The 19,590-nt window shown below is 35.6% G+C and overlaps 1 protein-coding gene across 2 annotated transcripts in view; it reads right to left on the reverse strand.

Moving 5' to 3' along the window:
* OLA1 (Obg like ATPase 1) overlaps positions 1 to 19,590 on the reverse strand; it is a 171,089-nt gene that overhangs the window by 66,120 nt on the left and 85,379 nt on the right. For both annotated transcript variants that reach the window (XM_015110359.3, NM_001266628.2), the window contains 1 exon segment: positions 1,156 to 1,331. In XM_015110359.3, coding sequence (XP_014965845.3) covers positions 1,156 to 1,230 — 75 coding nt within the window. In that variant the 5' untranslated portion in view covers positions 1,231 to 1,331.

Below are 19,590 nucleotides of genomic sequence, written 5' to 3' on the forward strand. Positions count from 1 at the left end.
AGGATACTGTTCTGAGAAATGTGTCTTTGAGCAATTTTCTCCTTGTGCAAACAATGCGGAGTATACTTTCACAAACCTAGATTGTACAGCCTACTAATATTCCTTAGGCCGTGGGGTATATGGTATAGCCTATTGCTCTTACAAACCTGTACCGCATGTTATTGTGTTGAATACTGTAGGCAATTGTAACACAATGGTAAATATTTGTTTATCTAAACATAGAAAAGGTAGAGAAAAAATTTGACGTTATCTTATGAGACCACTATTGAATATATTTTTTGAGATGGAGTCTCACTGTGTCACTCAGGCTGGAGTGCAGTGGTACAATCTCTGCTCACTGCAACCTCTGCCTCCCAGGTTCAAGTGATTCTCCTGCCTCAGCCTCCCGAGTAGCTGGGATTACAGGCACCTACAACCACACTCGGCTAATTTTTGTATTTTTAGTAGGGACAGGGTTTCACCATGTTGGCTAGGCTGGTCTCAAACTCCTGATCTCAGGTGATCCACCCACCTCAGCCTCCCAAAGTGCTGGGATGATGGGCGTGAGCCACCATGCCTCGCCAGGGCACCGTTTCTTAAATGTTAAAGACAATTCAATCATATGTAAACTAAAAGCTTCAAAGTACATTTTGGAACATTTATTACAACGTTACTAATAATTATTCATTATAATGTGATAGAAAACACATTTGAATATTAAGAACAATGATGCATCTTTTCATTCCATAAAATATTAAAATGATCTGTTTACTTTAAGAGTGTATTAATTTAGTTAACCCCTCTGGAGAACCAGTTCTTTGTATAAATCACTTCTTCAAATCCATGAAACCTGTATGAGTCATTTTGCCAAATCCAGTAAGTTTTTCATCATAAACCACACTTTATTAACACTAAAACTTGAAGACCTACATAGTAATCATATAAACACTCATTATTACTGCTAACTACTGCTTGCTTAGAACCCCCTAAATAGCCTATCACCATGGTCCTTGGTTGTTTAAAAATAAAGTTTCTTAACAATTTTTTTTAACAGAAATAACCCTTAGCTTCTAAAATTCCATAACAATATTAGATATATCACATGCATTATTTAAAAAATTTAATCAAGAAAAATAAACTCTTGAGTATCTAAAGAAGCTGTAAATTTTTACTTACATATTCAGGTTTTAGTTTTTTATCTCCTCCTCTCACAGCCACCTTTTCTAGTTTATCTATAATGGGCCCAATCATTTCCTCATCTTTAAGCTGAAGCTCTTCATGTATTATTTCTATATCTCGAATAGGATCTACACTTCCTTCAACATGTGTGATATCATCATCTTCAAAAGCACCTAAAATGAATTAAAGGGAAGCAATTCAATAAACAAATAATACAGAGGGTTCATTATGATTAGAGGGAAAGATTCCTAGAAGGTTAACAAATAAATATAATAAATAAATTACTCTGGCTTCTCAGCAAGTAGGACATAGCATTTTTTCCCCATTTAGTAATAGTAAGGCTACTGGCAATAAAACAGTAGTTCAAGAGTCTCAATATTTCAAAAATTGATTTAAATAAATAAAATTATGGTCTTTACAAAAACAAAATTATGTTCTAGAACTATTGGCATTTCCAAGTTTGGTACATTAAAAGATACTGAATTCCAGGCATGAAAGATTGAAGTTCTGAACTGCACTATTAGGGTTTCCAAGGGAAACCAGATTTAGGGAGGGGGGGTGTCTGAAATCATCTGGCAGACCTCTTCCCTGCTTCAATCTACTTTATCACTGTGGTTCTGACGGTGATTAGATAATGAACCACTCAGACACACAATTTACACAGCAGCTAATTTCATCGGCCTGATTTCAGGGTATGGTTTTTAGGGGGCTATCAAAGAAGCAGATGAAGGTGCATTTGTCATATATGAGTGACAACCATTCACACTATCTGAACAAAATGATGCTGGCCCTTATTAGAAACACATGCTATTATCACATATTTAAAGTGCAGTTGAAGCCATAATTTCAAATTGCCAACTGGAAACATAAGGGTAAAACAACCAGATATTACTGAAGCATGTGTACTGACTTTATGCCCTTTTGAAGACATAATGTGGCAACATAATTCAACTGGGATTTACTCAAATTACCAGATAAAGAACAGTATCATAAAAAATGAACAAATACTAAGAAATATTACAAACAGAAAGCAATGATACATCCACCAAACAATATACACATTTATAAACAAATTAATTTCATTAAAATTACCAATTAGATTATAGTCCCCAAATGAGATGTTTTCAAACATAAAGTATCAATTATTTTAGACAGAGGTATCAAAGAAATCATGAGAGAGTTTGATTGACTTTGGTTAAGAGAAACAGTGAACACAGCTCATTCTTAAATACCAAAAACCAAGATACTCTTGTTACAAGTTATAAATTGTTTTAAAATATAATTTCCCAGAATTAAAAATAATTAAGTTGTATTGTAATGTGGATTATTCAGTAATAATAATAAAACATAAATATACTATTACAATTAAAGTATAGGTATGTAAAGTAGTATTTAAGTTTTTTGTGTACAAATAGTATACTATTTAATGTCAAATTCATATGAGCAAAATTAGCAGAAATGAGGAGTTACATTATGTTTTACTAATAAACAAAATAGACAGTGGTTTAGGTAAATTTTTTGAATCTTTGAAAATATGAAGGAAGTCTCCCTGAAAGCACAATATTATTTACTTCTTGTCAAGATTTGAGGCATCTTATGCAAATAGCACAATAAAGTAGGAAAATAAAAATGGAAGCTTCCTGGCAGTCAAGCAACACAAATAACACTGTAAGTTACAGAAGTGACTAAGCTTTCTGTGACACTCAGAATGAAAAATATCCTACATAGTTGTCTCTATGTAGGGTCCAATGACTAACCATAGTGATGTCCTCAACAACATCCCTACAGTAAATGCATTAGCAGGTTTTTAATGGCAATTCTTAATTACAATCCTCAATTTTAACCAAGTTGATAATAGAGAGAAACTTAGTAACTGCAATTCTTCTGAATGCAAAGAAAACAAAGCCCTCCGACGATCTAAACAAATCCAAAGAAAAAAAACAGAATAAAGGAGGAAGGGGAAGAAATCATGTGTCTATCTTGCAATTTTCAAATTATCTTTTAGGTTGGGTGTGGTGGCTCACACCTGTAATCTCAGCACTTTGGGTGGCCAAGGTGGGAGGATCACTTGAGCCCATGAGTCCGAGACCAGCCTGGGCAACAAGGCAAGATCCTGTCTCTACAAGAAAATTAAAAAAATATATAGTTGGGCATGGTGGTGTGTGCCTATACTCTTGGCTACTGGAGAGGCTAAGGTAGGAGGATTGCTTCAGGTCAGGAGTTAGAGGCTGTAATGAGCCATGATCATGCCACTACAGTCGAGCCTGGGCAACCGAGCAAGACCTTGCCGAGCAAAAACGACCCCCCCCAAAAAAAAACAAATTATTTTCTAGTTTGTACCTTACCTAGACTCTGCCAAGGACTAGCCTAGGAAATGAGTTATGACTGTATCATCACTAATCTATTCCCCCTACTATAAGAAAAAAATTGAAACCACAGACCTTATATACTCTGGTGGCACTGTTGCTCCCTTGCCCCAAGGTTAATATTATTATATTCATTTGTATTGTAAGGTGGTAACATACCACAAGTAGAATTTAAATTTATTTCTGAAAAAAAATTGTCAAATATTAAGATAAAAATTAAGTAAAGGGAACACTAAGGCTATCCTGTCAAATGGAATAGCCTAGAATGGGCCTAGAAAAGCCATAAAATATAAGCTTCCATAAAATTTGGTGGCCATTTGAGTAACTTCTCATTTCTTAGAGCTAAAAAATTGGAGATTCTTTTCCAAAGACATGCTTCTGGGTCAACCAACTTCACCATACACTTATGTCATAGCAATTTATTTTTTTGCATCTTGCCTTCTTTAGTACAAGATTTAGTGCTTAAGAATATAGTCTTTGAGGCCTGGTATGGTGGCTCACACCAGTAATCCTATCACTTTGGGAGGCTGAGGCAGGAGGATCGCTTGAGCTCAGGAGTTTGACACCAGCCTAGGCAACATAGTGAGACCTCGTCTCTAAATAAAAAAATTAGCCATGCATGGTGGTGCACACCTGTGGTCTCAACTACTTGGGACCTGAGGTGGGAGACTGCTTGAACCTGGGAGGTCGAGGCTGCAGTGAGCTGTGATCATGCTGGGCGACAGAGTAAGACCCTGTTTAAAAAAAAAAAAAAAACTATATATATATAGTTTTTTTATATATATAGTTTTTTAATATATATATATGATTCTATGATCAGCAAACCTATCTGAGTTCACGGACTCTATATATCAGATAGATTTGCTGATCATAGAATCTTAGACAAATTATCTAACCTCTATAGATCTTATCTTCGCATCTTTAAAATGAGGATGCTTCTACCTCCCAGAGAATGGATATGATTACATCAGATAATATACGTCAAGTGTTTAGCAGAGAGTCTAACACACAAAATTCTTTCAGTAACTGGGGAATATACCTTTTTTTTTTTATGTAGGAATTACTAATTTAGAAGAAATCCTCAGCAATATACTCAAAAAATTAATTTTGAGTAATATAGTTTCATGCTATTCAATTCATCTTGGAAAGGATTAAAATAAAATATATATAAAATATATATATATGGAAGGCAGGGTGATAAGACTTATGATTTAAATAGTCCACTTTAGCTACTGTAAAAAGAAAAGATTCTAAGAGAGGAGGCAAGAGTGACTGCAGACAAAGTTAGGAGGTAGCTATAGTGGTGCCAATGAGCAATAACCAGACGAGTGGTACTCAAATAAGACTGTGGAGAAGAAAAGAAGCGTTTGTACTAGGACTATATTTTAGAGATAGGCTAGATGTAGGATGTAAGGTCATGAATGAAGATACAAAATTGACAGTTATCAAATGTGTTTAAAGTAACAGATCTGAATGACATCACCTAGAGAGAGCCCTCCAACACTCAGATATCTGAGAGAGGAGAAGAACTGGCAAGAGACTGAGAAGGACTAACCTAAGTCAGAGAAAAACTAGGAGTATGCTCTTATGAGAGTGAGGGAAAAAATATTTAAAGAAGGAAGGTGTATTCAACAGTCAGATACTATTTAGACATAAAGACAGATAAAATTTCTTATAACGCAAGAGTCCAAAAGTGCTAAAGTTTAGCTTTTCTAAATTCACCGAGTTTTGAAACATTTTCTCTTTCTATAAGTGGACTAATTGTATAAAGTAATACACCCTAAGATTTCTCACAGTCTGTGAAAGTGATCCTATCAGTCAAGAAGGTGGCCTACTTAGAAATCATAGCCACTTTCAAAGACTCACATTCCAAATAAGATGGCATAAACACTGAAATAAAAAGTATACTTGACCAACTATAGGATGGTCAACCATCTGACACAGAATCACTGACACCACACATAACATCAAGAGCAGGAGAAGAAAACTATGCTCATACAAGCATTAAAATCAAGTCACACATTTTCAAGTTGGGTGATTGAACAACAACAACAAAGGCCGAGCCCGGTGGCTCACGCCTGTAATCCCAGCATTTTGGGAGGCCAAGGTGGGCAGATCACCTGAGGTCAGGAGTTTGAGAGTAGCCTGACCAACATGGAGAAACTCCATCTCTACTAAAAATACAAAACTAGCCAGGCATGGTGGTGCATGCCTGTAATCACCAGCTACTCAGGAGGCTGAGGCAGGAGAATTGCTTGAACCCAGGAGGCAGAGGTTGTGGTGAGCTGAGATCGTGCCACTGCACTCCAGCCTGAGCAACAAGAGCGAAACTCCGTCTCAAAAAAAAAAAAAAAAAAGGAAAGAAAAGAAAAAAAAAATCAAGTCTACAAAAGGCTTCAGAATTCTCTCTTATGGCCTAAAGGATCATTTAAGAACCTATCTTTTGTATCTTTTGTTTAAAAAAAAAAAAAAAAACCCGTACCTGAGGTTCAGTAATTTCTTCTGTATTATTTCTTTTTCTTTCAAACTCAAAATGAAATTTAGTCTATTTGAAATAGCACATACGCTATATGATCACATTTGTATAAAGTCATTTCTCTCTCTTAATGGCACCGACCAAATGCTAATGAGAATTTCTGAGAAGTGAGCTACTGAGTAATTTTTAAAAACTTCTTTATCAGTTTTGTCTCATTTAAACTTTTTATAATAAACATGCATTGTTTATACAAAAACAAGTCATTTTTTATTGTTTATTTATTTATTTTTGAGAAAGAGTCTTGCTCTGTTGCTCAGGCTGGAGGGCAGCGGTGGGATCTCAGCTCACTGCTACCTCCACCTCCTAGGTTCAAGCAATTCTAGTGCCTCAGCCTCCTGAATAGCTGGGATTTCAGGTGCGTGCCACCATGTGTGGCTAACTTTTTTGTACTTTTAGTAGAGATGGGGTTTTGCCATGTTGGCCAGGCTGGTCTCAAATCCTGGCCTCAAGTGATCTGCCTGCCTGGTCTTTTTAAGTCACTTCTTAAAAAACACAATAGGCCAGGCATGGTGGCTCATGCCTGTAATCCTAGCACTTCGCGAGGTCGAGGGCAGATCACCTTGAGGTCTGGAGTTCTGGACCAGCTTGGCCAACATGGTGAAACCCCATCTCTACTAAAAATACAAAAAATTAGCCAGGCGTGGTGGCATGCGCCTGTGGTCCCAGCTACTTGGGGGGCTGAGGCAGGAGAACTGCTTGAACCTGGGAAGTGGAGGCTGCAGTGAACCGAGATGGCGCCACTGCACTCCAGCCTGAGTGACAAGACTGAGACTATGTCTCAAATAAACAAAACAAAACAAAACAAAAAACACAACAAACAAGTTTAATTTGCACAAGGAGAAATACATAATGGGTAACTAAAACATTAACTATGGTAAACCCTCATTTAAAAAACTATTTGTTATAGAAAAAAAATTAACCTTAATAGGCTTAAGCCAGATTCTATTACAGAGATTTCTCACCCAGCAATCCTACAGTGTTTCCTTTCACAGCAAAGTACTCTTTTCAAACCTTCTTGACTTCTCTCAAATTTCTAGTGCTTTCCAGTTCTCCCCTGCTACCTTAACCTTCCCCGCTTCACAGGGAAATGCATGTCATTTCTGGAGAGCCAACCCCCTTTTTGTTGTTATCTAACTAACCTTTCCTTCTCTCCAGCAGTAAAATGGACAACATCACTCCTTCTACTATTTTCTAGTAAATCTCTCTCCCATCTCTGTGCTGGATATGAGCCCCTCCCAAGGAAGTTTGCTCCATAGACTGTTCCTTCTATTTCCTCAGACCTCAATCTATTACACCTCTCTCCTGTATTTGTATCTCCTCCATTTCCACTAATACTTGCTCATCAACATTTAAGCATGCTTAAGATTCTGCATTAAATCAATCATGTCATTCACCCTGGACATTAATTTCCCCTCTAGTTATTACTTTCATTCCTCCAGTTCAGAGCTAAGCTTCTTGAAGGAGCTATCTACATCTGCTCTCTCTACTTTTTTCCCCTATTTACAACTCAACCCACTATAGTCTGGCATATGCCACCACCAAGCTAACAAACTGATCTTAGAAAGGACATCAGTGATTTGCCTTAATGATTTAAAATCTAACAGCCATTCTTTAGGAATCTTGAATGACCACTCAGTAGCACCTAACTTTAGAGCACTGAAATAGTAGTCTCTTTCATTGCTTCTTTCTAACTGCATTCTCCTGATATTCTTCTTCTATTTTCTCTGGTCATTTCTTTTCTTGTTATAACTTACCCGTAAATGTTGATGTCTTTCTCAGCTCTCTTCTCTTATCCCTCTATTACATTCTCACTAACAGAATCTCCAACTCAGAACTCCCCTGAGTGGCTCCAGTATACTCTGAGGCAGTATCAAATGAAATGAACCAAAAAATATTTTTAGTTAGTTATATAAACTGTTTCTAATATAAAATCTATTCACTAAGGGAATAAATGCAAAATGTCAATGCTTACTCTAAAATTGTGACTTTTCTAATTTCTGTACCTCCCTTACTGAGGTCCATTCAAAATACATATCTACTTGGTGAGATACATTTCACTATTCCTATGGTACTGGACATTCTGCATGCTACTTATTTATTGGTATGATTTGGCAGAAATGATGAGTTGGCTCTTATCAATGATTATAAATGAAGTGAAGATTAATCAGTTTACTCATTCACTCAAGGCCTGTTCTTACTCCATAAAGATGTGAGTAAAAAGGATAAATCTATACACTGTTTAGGATGCTGAATCTAACCTGAAGGACTTCAGAAACAAAAATATACTTTGGAAATTCAGCACTTCAGTGAACTGCTTTCCTACAGTACTACTTAAACTTGGGTTGTATTCAGTTTTTAGAAGTAAAGAATCCCTAGAGAGACATAGAAATACATGATGTATTGAAGAGTACAGGCTTCACAGCAATACTTATAAACCATCTGTCATAGAAAACCTGGGCTATAGTTTCAGCGCATTCCCTGAAAGTTCATGTGTTGGAAACTCAATGCAGCAGTGTTGAGAAGTGGAATCTCTGGGAGGTGACTGGGTCATGAGGGCTCTGCCCCTAGAATGGATTAAGCCATTCATGGGTTTTTGGGTTATCAAGGGAGTAGGCTATTTATCACCAGAGTGGGTTTGTTATAAAAAGTTTGCCCATTTCTTATGAGCTCCACCACCATATGGTGGCCTGAGCTGTGCTGCCTTGGGACTCTACAGAAAGTCCCCACTAGCAAGAAGGCCCTCACCAGCTGCAGCCTGCTGACCTTGTACTTTCCAGACTCCATGATTGTAAGAAATATGTTTCTTTACTTTATAAATTACTCAGTCTCAGGTATTCAGTTACAGCAAGAGAAAACAGATAAGATACTTTGAGATTCCAAATAGCATGTCTAGAGTTTTCTTGGGAATAAGAGGGTATGTAATCAAAATAGACCTATTTGACTTATGCTTTTCCCATACTCTACCACTATACAATACAGAGGTAAAGAATTCCTTGGTATGTAAACCACTGCATAAACTGCCACCCTCTCAACACATATGCAAACTATAATATGCCTTGTTAAATATAAGTTTTCCAATTGGAGAAAGACTCCTTATATATCCAACAATGTGCTAAGTCTGTGAGAATTAAAAACAAAAATCAAAATAAGAGGATCTTGATCTCAGTAACTGGATAATCTGGTGAGAAAACAAATCTAACCTATTAAAAAGGGAGAGCAATATTCACCAGCAGACTTTAAATATATGCATAATTAATAACAGGTAATCAGTAAGGCCTTTAAAAATAGGAAAAATTGAATAGGTTAAGAAGATAAAGAAAGGCATGACAAGCAACAGGAGAAAGCATCAGCTAAAAACTAAAATTTGAAATGAACAAAGCTTACTGGAGAGCTGATCACAGTGAGAAATTGTGCTGAAGAGTAGAAAATGATAAAAGGTGGGCATGGAGGATAGGGAGGTCCAAATATCAGGATAAGTCTGGAGCTCATCTACTAGCCAATAGGGAGCCAATAAGGAGTCTTACATTAATGAGTAATATAGAAAGCAGCAGTTTAGAAAGACTAACCAGAAGTAAAGAACCAGCTAAAAGGGAATCACTGTTCTTCACATACGATCAGAAGAATGGCATTAGAAATCTGATGGGACACACGAAAACAGGATGAACGTGCAAATTAACTCAAGAAAATGATGTCAACCAGATAACCACTTTTCTAAAATGCAAACTACAGATAAAGAGAAATAAAATTATTACACAAATATATGGTAATATTAAATCACAGCACCAAAACAAACTACATGCTACATTATTTTACACTGCTTTCCAGTTTGTCCTATGTGTTAACAGTAAATGTTTTGAGTGTTTATATTCTAATCCAGAGTCCCGCTAGTTTATAGTCTAATCATTCAGAGGTTAGGGGCCAGATTCCTAAATCAATAGAAGATCAATTATTAAATACAATGTTAGAAATCAAGACAAGAATATCCTGCTAAAAAAACCTTTACCTTTTCAAATTTCCAATCCATTCTTCAAAACAAAGTATTACCTTATGTCAGAACTCTGGTTCCCAACTTCCTTACAGTTCTCTAACTCATTAATATTTAAAGAGAAGGGAGAGAGCTAAACATGCCTTGGCAATTCCTTTACTATCTATAGTTTTATTAATAAACACTGGAAAATACAAACTCCTATTTATTTTCCACAAATGACATGACAAAAATTCTTTATTGCACTGGAGTGGAAGTGGGGATGTGAACAGGGGTTGGGGGGAGAAGAGGTATAAAAGCTAGTTATTGCATACTCCAAATGCTCTGATTTGAAAATATAGTTTAAGCCCTGGTTTACAGAAACACTGCAAAACTCTAGTCTTAATCTCGATAAAGCTCCTTAACATCTTGGCAACAAAAGCAATTTGAGCAAAACCATAATCTAATTTATAGCTTAACCTAAAGCTTGTAATATGTATCTTTGCATTAAGTAAGATGTGTAGTTTTAATCACTTTCCTTAAGTTAGAAAGTGGGACCCAGCACAGTGGCTCATGCCTGTAATCCCAGCACTTTGGGAGGCCTAAGCGGGCAGATCACCTAAGGTCAGGAGTTCGAGACCAGCCTGGCCAACATAGTGAAACCCTGTCTTTACTAAAAATACAAAATTCGCTGGGCGTGGTGGTGCCTGTAGTCCCAGCTACTCAGGAGGCTGAGGCAGGAGAACTGTTTGAACCTGGGGAGGTGGAGGTTGCAGTGAGGGGAGATTGCGCCACTGCACTCCAGCCTGGGTGACAGAGTAAGATTTCGTCTCAAAAAGTAAAAATTAAAAAGTGGGAGAAGAGCATCTCAATTTATTATATTCACTTCAAAAATCAATTTGCCTTTCTTAACAATATCAGGGAAGAAGGCAAATTTTGGCATACACAAAATAACTAACAGTACATTCCGCTAACAATATTCCACTCAAAAAGAGGTAGGTTTACATTTCTAGCCTTTAGAGTTTGAAACAAATGAAGAGAGTTGTATTAATCAGTGAATGTATTTTTAGATCTCTGGAGAAATAAAATATTTTGTAAATATATAAAAATGTAAATAATTGGTCTAGTATGTAAAGTGTTAATTACTTGATTCAAAAGCATAATGGAATAGTATAACTGGAGTTGGTGGGTTGTGCTGATTTACAATAAGAAATCAATCAAAAGTAATCTCTAAAGTCTTTAATATTTGTTTTCCAGAGAAAAGTCTATTAAAATAGATATAACAAAGGCCATAAAATAATCCAGTCTGTGCTACAGTCTAATTGTTTAATGCTGGAATAAAAAACAAAACTACAAGTAGCCAGAAGAATTTGCTTTTGCTCTGCTTGTCTCCCCTCCCTCTCCTCTTCCTTCCTCCTCTCTCATTACAGGAAACAGCTCTAAAACTGAATCTAGACCCAGAGGAATAAAACTACCATCCCTTTGACATACTCAAAAATTGATTAAGTTTTCGAAAAGCTTAGTAAAAAGGCATATGTAGCTGACTTTGAGGGACTAGTCTAAAATTAAAGAAATCATAAATGATTCCTATAGGACTTTTACACAAAGTAAACTTATATGGGAGCAATCAAGCAAAGCTGTAAGTAAATATAATTCCAAATCTTGAGACAAACAGATATTTAGCATAGGAGAGAATAATAAAGTGGGTCAATTCAGTTCTGAGAAACCTTAAAAATTGTTATTTTCTTCTAATTTTTAGAGTTCTCTTAAATTAAAAATAACATACTTTTAAGCAGTGAAAAACAACATTGAATAGTAAGGATGAGATAAAGAGAAAAAAAGCAGGTAGAAAGACATGAAAAACGTTAAAATTGGAGCTTATATTTAATATAGTAGCAATCAAAAAAATCTTCTGGTTGTGACTGACAAGAAGCAACACATTACAATATTATACAGTGTAATTCTTCTAAATGTACAGAACACCAGAAAATTCTGCCTAACAGTTACTGGTATTATACTTATATTATAGATAATTAGACATCCGCACCATTAAAGAATCCTTAAAGTCACTTAAAAGTTATGAATTATAACCCAGAGTCAACACCTGTACTTAATTATATTCAATTGCTCAAGGGTTTTAAATTTTTAGTTGCTGCAACATAGCAACTCTTTTCAAAGAAGTAGGCAAAAAAGAAGTATCTTAATGAGAACTAGCATTCGGCTTTAAACAAGATTTTCACTTCTTATTCCTTATTATATAACAAATACTTTAAATGTGTAAAAGGCAAAATTAACCAATGTTATTTAGTTTTTGTTTTGAGATGGGGTCTTGCTCTGTCGCCAGGCTGGAGTGCAGTGGCACAATCACGACTCATTGCAGCCTTGATCTCCTGGCCTTAAGCTATCCTACTGCCTCAGCCTCCTGAGTAGGTGGAACTACAAGGGCCTGCCACGGAGTCGGGCTAATTTTTTTTGTTTGTTTTCAGTAGAAATGAGGTCTTGTTATCTTGCCCAATCTGGTCTTGAACAGTTGGGTGGAAGTAATCCTCCCGCCTCAGCTGCCCAAAGTGCTGGGATTACACGTGAGCCGCTGCGCTCAGCCAATCAATGCTATTTTGAATTAATATTGAGATTCTGCCCTACTTCCAATATTGAGCTGACTGTTTCTGTTGTATTTACCCTTTGCAATAGCCGGCTTTCTATTTTCTTAACTTACAAAACATCACTCAGCCTTCTGCCTGCAGAAATAGCCCCGTATAAACTGACCTTGCCCTCACCCTTCCAACCTTACCATCACCACCCTCCAGAAATCCTCAGCTCAGGCCAAACTCGTGCTGACTCATGAAGGCCAGAAAGTTCCTCATGTTTAACTATCACTGTATTTTTTCCCACTGCCTTTTTTGGGCCTCAAAGATAAATAAATATCCTTTCTTTCTATTACAAATTAAATCCATCCTTAAAATGTACAGTTTAGTTTCCCTTCATTTACAAGGCAATTCTAGAGGAATTCAGGTCTAAGAGATCTCTACCATACCTGAGTCACAGAGGAGTTGTAGAGACTTGTTTGGAATAAAGTACAGCAAAACTGGTGGTTACATATTTTACCTTAAATATGGCTTCTGAGAAAATCCCATTTTTACACCTTTCCAAGGAGTCATATTACAAGGAGGAAAAAAATGCAAACACAGAAATTAACAAAAACTAGAATTCTGTCTGTATTAGCAATACTGTAAGTTATGGATAAAGGGGACATGTGAACCATTCATTATTCAAGAAATAAACTAAACAGCAAATCAGAGCTTTAATTTTTGTAATGTTGGTGCCCACAAGACCCCATTTTCAATCAAACTAAATTACTCTCAATGCTTTCATTTCTCATCTTCCATGCTCTTACTCATCCCTCTGCTTGGAATATTCTTCCTCCTCACTTTTGCCTTTCAAAAAAACTTACATATCTTTCATGGCCTTAATGAAATGTCACTGAATGGTATCTCCATAGCAATATGCCTTCTCTAACCACACCCTCTATTTGAACTGCCACTATCTATTCTATTCATCTGACCACTATCCATTCTAACATCTAGTATTAGAATATATGATTCTATGCCTAGTTACCTAAGCTTGGGGATTATGTGTATCTTAAATGTCTTTCTAATTCCCACCAGTGCCCTGATCAGAGCTGATGCACAATAGGCCCAAAAAAGGGGTGAGCAAAAATACAAGTGAAGACATGACTGAAGGAAGAATCAATGAATGAATGAATGCCTCAAGCAGCTATTGGCACTTAGAATGAAAAATTGTTAGAGGGAAACTACAGATTCTAGATGAAGCTAAACATGCAGCACAACAGAAAAAGATCAATTTCACAGCACACAATAAGACATTTAGTGAGCATTTCAAAGAAACTAGTGCTAAGCATATCAATCACAAAAATTACTAGAGAAGCAAAGCATAAAACATGGCAAACTACAGACTGCAATAGAAGACACAAGAAATTTCTTATCTCTTCATCCCTGAATTGCTTAACTGTTAGTGAAGGATAGACAATTATCTTCTGAAGACTTCTGGGGTGTTTGCATTGGATTACATATTTTAGTTAATACAAACAATTGTTTGAATGTATAAGTCAAATTAAGAAGTGGGAACACATACCTACATACTATAACTAAGACCAATGAATGTAGCAATAAAAAAGGAGAAAAGAGAGAGAGAAGGGATGGATCAGCATGAATCAGGATTAAGGAGGGAAGGCCGGCATGCAGACGAGGCCTTTCAGGGACAGATATTTGCAAAGGGAAGCAGAGAGTAAAGAAGACATTCCAGCAGGATGGAAGTATAACAGAAGTGATTAAGGGCACATACTCTGGAATCAGAACATCTGGATTCAAATCTGGATTTCAGACTGACTGATTAGTTGTTGGATGAATTTCTCCATGCCTTAGTTTCCTCTGTAAAATGTACACAATAACAGCACCTACCTCCTAAGATCATTTTATAACCTTTATTCATAATATCAATGGATTTTGACTTCTATCTAATTTTTCTAAGATACAGACGGGAGAATATAGGAATGTAAGAGGGATGACTCACCAAGAACACCTAGTGTTATAATAGGAAGATGATGGTTTGACCAAATCCACATTACACAATAGAGATCACATCTTAGGTCCAAATGAAAAGTACTGTGATGGTAGATGCCCTGAAACCAGATAATATACCTCACAAAATATACCGTTAAATGCATTAACACACAGTTCTAAAATGAGAATAGAAACATGGAAGAAAGGATAAGATCTAGGGAGATGAAGGATAAGCAAGCAACCACGTCCTTTGGGAGCAGACTGTGTAAGGGAGGCCACTGCATCCCCAGTACTTTTCTGATGTAACCCACCCCAACTGGCCCAACAAAATGGGTACGATCTACCTGAGATCTTTCTAGAATTTCTACTGCAATCTTATAAAGTCCTAGTCAGTCTACAAGATCTATTCCTCAACAGTTAAGCTAGAGCTATCACCACCAGGTGGTGCCAAATCAAAGCCAGTATCAGAATGGATTTGGATGGGCCAGGACCTTGTGACACCCCGCTGTGGTCAGCTGTGCAGGTTCATCCTGTCATTTAATTTACCTAGAAATAAAGTGATCCCATATTTTATGCAAATGAAACTTTTGGACCCACACAACACATTATGGTAGAGAAGGGGTGGTTATTGTATTCTACTCTTGGTGGAGGACAGGCAGTACAACCGGGCTGTTTTAAGACTAGTTACAAATGAATACATTTAAAAAATTTCTTTCCTGCTTTATGCCATATTTCATTAATATAAACTCAGATACAGTCTTGAAAGTAATCAGGAAATCATAAATAAGAATGCAGTATATAAAAAGTTCTGACATCATCAAGACTTTAGTTAAATATGAATATATTTAATGCATTAAGGCTCTTACTAAGAAGCCATGATCTTTACCGCATGATTTTCCACAAAAGTGAAAGGATATTATCATTGATCCTCCTGCAAAAAGTTCAGTGATCCCATTAGCTCTTTTGTCTATAGAACTATTTTGTCTTTAGAGCAAAAAACAGGGGGACTATTGTAATAGAGAAATCGCTCCACCTATTTACCCCCCAATGGAAAATCAGAACAACAAAAAAACTATGAATATTTATGGAAAGTCCTCTAAGAATCACCTCAAATTTTCCAGTAAAAGACTTCATGGCAAACTTATTCCCCTCCATTTTCATCTAATCCCCCCACCACGGGATTTTAGCACTGCTAATATGTTATACCTGTCAAGATCTGATGACTGTATGTTATGTATTCATCTGAACAGAACCACTACACTTAGTTACAGGCTATCATCAACCAATTCATTCTCTTGCTAAAATCAAGTCATCCAATTACTCCTTGACTAATCAAGGCTGTTTTGGCTTTTTCTTTTTTCAAAAGGTACTCAACAGCATAAACAGTTCACTTACAAGAAATGGAAAGGGGCTAATCAGCAGAATTATTGTTTTGCTGCTACAATTTGCAGTATTTAAATTTAGTTGCTGATTGGACTGAAAGTTTTATGATATAGCATATGAAACTAGTTTAATACAACTGTGAAGCTGTGTAGCTGTATTGTCTTGCCACGGCTATACTGGTCTACTTTGCAGGACAAATAAGTGACTACTTTCTTTAAAATAAGGATATTTAAAAATAATAAGTTTTAGTGTACTTTCCCACATACACTGGTTTTATAAACAAAGTACACAGCTATTAATTCCCCAGTATTGTTTTTTAAAGTTAGCACCTGCATGCAACACCACACACATGTGTGTTACATGTGTACAAAAAAACCCACAACTGCTTTGGTTTTTCATCTACATTTATTTTGGATTTCAAGCAATAATAAACTAAGGACAGAATTATTATTTAAGAAAATAAGACTTATCTAAATGTTTAAATACATGTTACCACTTATATAATAAATAAAATGATTAACACTACATTTCTAAAATGGGGAGAATTACAATTATAATAATAATTATGGGTGCCCATAAAGTTATTATCCATCAGTATTGCTATTCTTATCTATATAAAATGTGTGAGAGAACTTCTAACAGAATGACTAATGTTGGAATACCAGACTAAAGCCTTGAGTTATATTTATTTTATATTTGTTATGTACATATTTATTACAAAGTATTTAAAGAAAAATGTTTTTATATGTCACCCCTTGATTAAAATCTTCAGAAAATTTTGAAAAGAGATGGGATCCAGTCTTGAGACTGAGATTTATTTACTTCATTAAATACAGCGATATATTAACCAAAATAATAAGTTTTACTTCATAGGAGAAAATAAATTTACAAAATGCCATTATATTAAAATGAATAATTTAACTTTTTAAAACCTTAAACCATAAATAAATTCTTTATACCTTGAAATAACAGTATACATTAACCATCAACAAGAACATACATCTTAGAAAATATACAAATAGGATTAAAACAATTTCTGAATTTTTTATACATGTGCACATACAAGTAACATTTCATAGAAGTAATCCTCCATAGGCTTATATTTTGCATACTAAAACCTATCTGGAAATGAAATTCTATACAAAATTGTAAAACTATACTTCCAGTAAATGTCTGATAGGGTTATTCAACATATAAACATTTCAGAAAAGTCTTGATTTCAGAAATGCTTTAACAAGGCATATAAATGCCAGTACATTTCAAAAAATTATTCTCAATTTTTAAAAAATTGCTACCTTTTAATAATATTTTTGAAAAAAGAATCAATCTGGTTATGCTGAGATTCAAAAAAGCAAATAAATTAAAAACCAAAATAAATGAACAGAGAACTAATATTCTTTAAAGATGAATACTTCTCAGAGTAGGCACACCTGCCAATATATTAAAAATAAGTAAAATCAACTACAAAAGTAATAAATCAAATGCCATGGTAGACTTGACTTCTCGAGACAGCATTTTCAAGCCGTCTTTGTGGCTTTGTTTGGCGCCATGGTCCTTTAAGTTTTGTCTTCATAAAGCCCTAACTAGTTGTAATCATTTGCAGCCTAATTGTGGACATTTATCTGCTTTTCTTATGCATAGAACATAGCTATTAAAGCTGAATGGTGATGGTGTGAAGTATAGGTTAAATTGGGTGAAATTAAAGCAAATTACTCCGGGATGTGGAAATCTGAAAATAGAAACCACCAATGATTTGCAACCCTCTTGATGATCAGCTTCACAGAACCCTAAACGACAAGAAAACTTACATATTTTAAAGTTAACTAGGTTTTTAAAAATAATATGTATAAATGTATTTTTAACTACAGCACCTCTTGGTAATGGTGGAAAGATTATTTGTTTAACTCAGCTGCAATGTTAAAAAGGTGGGTTTCTATTTTAAATAGTGCAGTTATTTTTTAAATAAGATTTCCATTTCTTCATATAAATTTTTACCTATAAGAATGCATCCAACTATATCACATACACAGTTAATACAATGCCATATAATATTTTGCTAGCTAAGTTTTAATCCTGAATAAAAGTATAATATAAGAGACAACACAAGTAATAGTAACAAAAGCAAACTAACAACGTAAACATAAATGTATTATATGCCTATAACTTACATAGGCCTACTTATACACATGCTGAATATAAATATGCATGTGACTAGCATAAAGAAAAATACACAGTGGCCTAGAAATAAATGCAAAACAGTGAAATATAAGAACTTTATTTTCATTTATCTAAAACCTTACTGCTTGACTAACAGATTTGGATAAAGACAATAAAAACATACATTGACCAGGAGCAGTGGTTCACACCTATAATTACCCAGGTATGGCAGGACACACCTGTGGTCCTGGCTACTTGGAAGATTGAGACGGGATGACTGCTTTAGCCCAAGTGTTCAAGGCTGCAGTGAGCTATGATGGCACCACTGCACTCCAGCCTGGGTGACGGACTAAGACTTTGTCTCTTTAAAAAAAAAAAATACACACACACACACACACACACACACACACACACAGACAGATAGACAGACACACATACATACATTTGCACCCTGCATATTCTCTTAATCAACCAAAGTAGTTGAAAAAATATACTAGACCACATCTAGATAACTTTACACTAAAGAAAAAAATTTTAGCAATGAAACTGATACCCTTCCTTCTTTTACTGACTGCTATGTAAAAAGCACATTTTAGGTATTTAGGGAGAGATGAAATTAAATGACATGACCCATACTGTCAAGGAGTTTACAGTCTAGTTGGAGAAATAAGACAAGAATATGTAACTAAACCATGGCATCAAAAAATGACCCCTACATGAAGAAGGCTCCTAATCTCAAAGGCAGGAAATGTGAGCAAAAGGCGGACAGAGGGAGCTCACAGAGGATATGGACCTTAAAGGACAAAACTTAGCTAGAGGTACAGCAAAGGCAAGGGTGGAATACATAAAGTACATTCAGGACACAGAGTAGATATGTCTGAGGAAAATTTAGAACAGAAAAGAAAGCACTGGAAAACATACTAACGCTTAACAATGAAGAGCATTGAGTACCAGGCAGAAAATGGAATTCCCAGGAAGGCATGAATGTTTTACAACAGGCAGTAACATAATCAAATGCAATGACCCTCAAGCAGTGATACATCTAATTTCTCAATGGCCATATCACAATTAAAGGTGATATGCCAAAGATGTGGTCCTCTGGAATAACGGCAATACTCGTGGACCTTAAGTCCTTGTCCCATACTAGGCTATGAAGGTATTATTGCTTCCTATTTAATAACTGTATGCTTATGTGTTATCTTTTTGTTTTACAGTTAGTATAGGACAAAACTGAATATTCACTAATGTTCAGCTACTGGTAGATTTTTATTTGTGTATATATGTTTAAACCATGGCAACAATATATACTTCTAAGTAATACTATAATGCTGATAAAACTTAAGTTAGAAATTTAACAAAATACACATAATTATTTTGTTTTGTGAAAAATAGATTTTTAACCCCTCTATGATATAGGAAACCAAGTACTGGGGCAGAGTCACTAAG

Source organism: Macaca mulatta, chromosome 12 (assembly GCF_049350105.2).
Source record: "Macaca mulatta isolate MMU2019108-1 chromosome 12, T2T-MMU8v2.0, whole genome shotgun sequence".
In the NCBI taxonomy this organism is placed as follows: Eukaryota; Metazoa; Chordata; class Mammalia; order Primates; family Cercopithecidae; genus Macaca; species Macaca mulatta.